The sequence below is a fragment of the Aegilops tauschii genome, chromosome 7 (genome assembly GCF_002575655.3).
Source record: "Aegilops tauschii subsp. strangulata cultivar AL8/78 chromosome 7, Aet v6.0, whole genome shotgun sequence".
Classification (NCBI taxonomy): Eukaryota; Viridiplantae; Streptophyta; class Magnoliopsida; order Poales; family Poaceae; genus Aegilops; species Aegilops tauschii.
Genome location: NC_053041.3, coordinates 213143803 through 213149408, shown reverse-complemented (window position 1 = coordinate 213149408; position 5606 = coordinate 213143803). Strand labels below are relative to the sequence as shown.

Genomic DNA, 5606 nt, shown 5'->3' with positions numbered 1-5606 from the left:
ATTACCACAACAATCTTTCATTGACACATATATCCATTATAAATCTATATTCATTGACACAAAGACACATCACTATAGAAGCCTAGACAAAGTATTTTAACATAACTTGGAGATGATTTTATCTTGGAGTAAAATTCTCCCCATCCTAGGATTCCTTCACCCAAAAGGTGGAACACCATGGCTCCTACATGCTAAACATAATCACTTGTACTACTCCCAACCTAACCCCACTTATAAAAAAATAACAATTTTTAACCTTTTGTTTAGCCCAAATCTCCAAGCAGTAAGAAGGCCATACAAACCAAATGATGCAAAAAGGGAAGCTCAAGCCTACAAGACGAGGAAACATCAGGCATCAAAACCCTACAACCACCTAGCATTAGCACAGCGCCGCGCAGCAGTTACTGCCGCCCCCAACCCTGTGCTCTGCCGTGTTGCCCCGCTCCCATTGGCCGCCATGGGCTCCTGCCTCTCCACCCAGCCCGGCGACGAGCCGGCGTGGCCGCTGCGGTGGCGCAAGAGGCCCCATGGCGAGCGGGAGGGCGCGGCCGCCGGCGGCGCCTTCTTCTCCGGCGGCGGCGGGGGCGGAGGCGGCAAGAAGCTCCCCGGCGAGGGCGAGATGACCGAGGAGGAGCTCGCGCGGGTCGCCGGAAGGACGTGCGCCAACGGGGCGAGCGCGGCGGCGTGCCTCCACACGCAGCAGGGGCGGAAGGGCACCAACCAGGACGCCATGGTCGTCTGGGAGGTAAGCTGCCAGCGCCTAGCAACCGCTATATTTTTCCTTCAGCTTGGTGGTTTGTTCCGGTGGATTTGGAGTCCCGATCGGCGGCGGCGCTGGGTCCACGGCCGATTCTTGGTTCAAACCGCGGCCTTTCTAAGTCAACTGCTCGCGTTTACTCTCGGAAGTCTTCCCTCAGCGCTTCGTGTCAATCACTTGGTTTGCGCCTGGATTACTGGTCGATTTGGATTCCAATGTTGTTTGAATCAAGGGGAGACGCGTCTTCGTCCAGCGGAGTGTTTGATTCGAAATGAGAGGGATTTTACTTCAGAACAGTGATTAGTTTGGATTTCTAGTGGGGTTGGAGTTGGGTCATTGTTTAATTTGGTTCCAGAGGATGCACCATTTTTTGCTCTTCTGGATCGATTCTTATGAAAACGAGCAGTCTGCTAAGTTTTTGTGTGTGCTCCTAACGGTTTTCTGATAATTTCTGTGAAGTGTTCTCTGGTACTCCCTCCGTTTCAAAATAGATGATCCAACTTTGTACTAAAGTTAGTACAAAGTTGGGTCATCTATTTTGGAACGGAGGGATAGATGGGACATGAGTTGGTTGTGGTATTGAGTCACTGTTCTTGCCCTTGGCTTGATTCGAGACTTTGTGCATGGTGCAAGCAAGATCCTTCGCGGATGTTTGTACCTTTCTTTGTTTTGTTCTCTTCTTCGATGTAAAGAACGTTATGTTCTTGTTCCTTTCTTCACATGGATGTGATTGAGGGGTCAAGTGATTGGCTGTGGCGATTGATAGCTGGCTTGCTCTATCTAGGGTCCATCCCCTTCTATTAATCAGTCCAGCTTAACTGCTATATTGGTTCCTTAAGCAGTAGGCTGTGATAACAACTGGAGTTCAACATTCCTCAAATTTTTTTATTAACTCAGAAAAAAATTATTCCTCAAAAACATCTGGAGTTTAAACTGAAGAGAGGTGCAATATGGATTATTATTTTTCATTTCTTGAGAACTAGGACTAGATAAAATGCATGTAGGTATCTAAGAATCATTTCTAAGATGCATGAAGAGTCATGTACTTAAGATGACAGCAAAGAGAGTTTACGCCTGTAGATTCTCAGAATAGTGCTTTTGATTGCTAATATTCAAAGCAAAAATCTACTACCTACTTTATTGGAGTGGGAGGTACTTCCTTGACAAATTTGTAGTGTTTCTGTTGGAATTGAATTGAATCAGCCTTTAGTTCTATCGCCTGGCTTTTATTCCTTCTCCTTGACAGTCTTTTCTCATATCCATTCATTCTTTGAGATATAAGTTATACTGGCAGTCAAATTTTTATCGTATTTCCACATTTCACTGTGAGTAATAGAACTTTCTTAATGTAGAAATATTCTCAGAAATTATAGAATGTCATTCCAGTGGTTATGAAACAAGTCTAATGAATTTATTAAGTCACATGGTATAATGTCCCATGAGTTAACCTTGACTAGCTACCGGGTTTCACCCTCGTTTCTTTAGGTACTATTTGAAAGTCTGATTATCTGATTCTGTCCGTAGGTAAATTTCCTACATATTGTCTCCTAAAAATCCTTTATGCCAGTGAAGTCACTCATTCACTCTACCATATTCTTAATATTTCATGGTGAAAATATGAGCATACTAGACGTGTAAGATTCCATCAATATAGTTCATTGTAGCTCGGCCCATCTCTTTGATACTTTTTGGGAATAGTAAGGGCATGGCTGCATTTACTTGTAAGAAATGAACAATAGTCACTACTAGCTGATCAGATCACTTGATACCGAGGGAAAAGCAGACACTTATATTGCAGTAAATTGTATTTACTTGACAGCTATGTAATATTCCCTTGCTTTCACTGCAGAGTTTCAATTCAAGTGATAGTGTCTTCTGTGGCGTGTTTGATGGTCATGGTCCATATGGCCATTTTGTCGCCAAAAAAGTTAGAGATTCTCTTCCTGTTAAGTTACTCGCACAATGGAAAACTAGTGCTAATGTGGGCACTAGTCCTCATCTAAACGGAAGCATTTCCGGAAGTTTGAACTCCGAAGAAACAGCATCTGCTGTTGATGATGAATGGGGTGAGTCTGCTGATGTTGAAGGGAGTGATATGCTTCCTGAGACATTTCTTCCACTTAAACAGTCTTATTTGAAGGCTTTCAAATTGATGGACAAGGAGCTCAAGATGCATCCTACGATCGATTGCTTTTGCAGTGGTAGTACGGCAGTCACATTGGTCAAACAGGTGATTGATATTTCTAAACATGCCTTAGTGTTCGTAGATAAATTGCTGACTGAAGCTTTTAAAAACAAGTGGTGGAGTATAATTTTGATTGGTGGATGAACTGGACATGGCTTATTCTCCAGGGATGGGATCTTGTAGTTGGAAATCTTGGGGACTCGAGAGCAGTAATGGCGACTCGGGATGCCGCTAACAATCTAACTGCTGTACAACTCACTGTTGATTTGAAGCCTAACCTTCCCAGTATGTTCATTTCTCTCCCTTAGTATTTTAATTGATTTTTTCTATTTTCAGTATTTTCATGTGGTTGCAATACTCTTCCATTTTCCCTGTAAATGCCTTGATCGAACTATCATTTAATATAGTGGCTATTGCTACTTATCCAGATTGATCACTTTTTTTTTAATAATTATTCTTCATTTCTTTTTCTACAGAGGAAGCTGAGAGGATCCAGCAATGCAGAGGAAGGGTTTTTGCTCTTCAAGATGAGCCAGAAGTTTCAAGGGTATGGTTGCCGAATAATGATTCTCCTGGATTGGCAATGGCAAGAGCTTTTGGAGACTTCTGCCTTAAAGATTATGGCTTAATATCTGTTCCACAGATATCATATCGCCGTCTTACTGAAAAGGATGAGTTTATAATACTAGCCACTGATGGGGTATGCTTCATAGCATTTTACTAACAATGGTCCTTCAAATTAGAAATTTCATATGTTCAGGCATAAAGCTTTTACATCCTTCACCAGCTTCAGTCCTGTTATATGTTATTATATTCAGAAAAAACTCAATTGCTGTAGGTTTGGGACGTTCTTTCAAACAAGGAGGCCATTGATATTGTAGCTGCAGCTCCATCTCGAGCAACTGCTTCCAGGGCTCTCGTTGATTGTGCTGTCAGATCTTGGAGATTGAAGTTCCCAACATCCAAGAGTGATGACTGCGCTGCTGTCTGCCTGTTCTTGGACCATGAAAAGTCACCTAACTTGGTTGAAGAGAGTGAAGCCAAGAATGAAAAGGCAGAACCTGCGAAGGATGCTTTAATCTCAGATGCCGGTGATAAAATCAATGAAGACATTGCAGATGTGAATGAACACATCTCCAGGGAAGAGCATATCCCTGAGCCCACATTGGAACACTCATCCACGCTAAGAAATGTTGACGAGATTATGCCGGTGGACGAACCTCCTGTATCAAAGGAACCTGAAAGGTGCGGGTCTGCCCGCAGCCTGGCTGACTGCATATCCACAAACGAGGAGGAAGAATGGTCTGCGCTCGAAGGCGTGACACGGGTAAATTCCCTCTTGAACCTTCCAAGAAAACTCTCAGGTGACAAGAAATCTACCAGCTGGAAGAAGCGACGCTGAGCGAACATTATGAAAAGAAAAAACCATCTGCTCTGATGAAAGTCAGGTAGGGTGCTCGCAGTGGTGCATCACAGCCGGCATTTTTCAGCCGAGCGCGTGCAAATTCTTCAGCCGATTTTAGGTCCCTGCCCTAGATTGTTTCAGGCTGGCTGGCAGGTGTGTACATTCAAGAAAATTGTTTTTTCTTCTTCCTTGTGGTATTTGTCAGGAGGCATTCCATACTTGGGCTTCTTTGCTTGTATGTGCATATGAAAGTTTTTGTTCTGTGAGAAGCTTTTCTGTAAATCATGTAAGACCTCCTCTCTAATGTCGGGATGTTCGGTTGTAGCTGTGCCTGTACTAGAACAATAACTCAATTCTCTATGTGTCGTAGGCCATATGAATTTTCGCCTCAAGAGTGTAAGCTTCTTTAATTTGTACCGGCTCTTCTCAAGATTATCACTTTCTTGCCCTTTGCATAAGACTTGAATTTGGCAGGAATTTAGGCAAAGCAATGGCTTCTTATCAAATATAGGAAGCCAAGAGATTTGGTGCTGATATGTAAACACACTGATATTTCTACATAGTCGCTATAAAGTCGTATGTTTAAACATAATAGTTCTTATGAAAATACCAAAGGTGAACATAGTTTCACGTGCATCCACATAAATAGTAAAATTGAAAAACATAATTACTCTCCCAGATTTATACTACTACTTGTCCTGCTTTAGTATAACTTTGTTATTTAAAAAAAAATTGGGTATCAAACTTGGTTGGCCGTTCAACTCACGTGTGAAGTTTCGTGAAGGAATGACATATGTGGTATTCTTGTGAAGAAAATACAATCAAGGCCTTAAAACAGTGCTTTTTCGTAGCTTTCGTTTTGACCTTCTATAGCTTCTTTTACTCAGGTCTTACACATGATTATTTTTTGCGGAAGACATGGATCTGATTGGTGTCATGACATCGAAGTTTATTTACAACAATAATCTGACTTGGAGGTTTTGAAAGCCTATGGACAACCCACTTTCAAAGTTGTTGGAGTACCGCGGAGGAAGATCGATCGAGAGGGGCAACCCGCTCTCAAAGTGTTTTTTTTGCAATAAACCTTTTAATCTATACATCATCAATCATGATAGTACAACAGATATCAGAAGTATTAAAAAAATTACATTTAGATTCGTAGATCACCTAGCGACGGCTACGAGCACTGAAGCGAGTTGAAGGCGCGCCGCCGTCATCGCCCCTTCCTCACTGGGGCCGGGCGAAACTTGTTGTAGTAG

At 42.5% G+C, this 5606-nt stretch overlaps 1 protein-coding gene across 1 annotated transcript; it reads left to right on the top strand.

Annotated features, from left to right (window-relative positions):
• The first annotated feature begins 319 nt into the window (after positions 1-319).
• On the top strand, positions 320-4763 carry LOC109750149 (probable protein phosphatase 2C 66). Its single transcript, XM_020309102.4, has 5 exons — positions 320-745; positions 2607-2987; positions 3110-3227; positions 3419-3642; positions 3781-4763. The coding sequence occupies exons 1-5, from the start codon at positions 458-460 to the stop codon at positions 4342-4344; spliced, it is 1575 nt and encodes a 524-aa protein (XP_020164691.1). The 5' UTR covers positions 320-457; the 3' UTR covers positions 4345-4763.
• Positions 4764-5606: the final 843 nt, after the last annotated feature.

What these genes read in the sequence shown, in the direction of transcription:
- LOC109750149 (XM_020309102.4), top strand. Translation starts at nt 458, where the DNA reads ATGGGCTCCTGCCTCTCCACCCAGCCCGGCGACGAGCCGGCGTGGCCG. An exon ending in ACGCCATGGTCGTCTGGGAG is followed by an intron (nt 746 to 2,606) that starts GTAAGCTGCCAG and finishes CTTTCACTGCAG; the next exon opens with AGTTTCAATTCAAGTGATAG. An exon ending in TTTGAAGCCTAACCTTCCCA is followed by an intron (nt 3,228 to 3,418) that starts GTATGTTCATTT and finishes CTTTTTCTACAG; the next exon opens with AGGAAGCTGAGAGGATCCAG.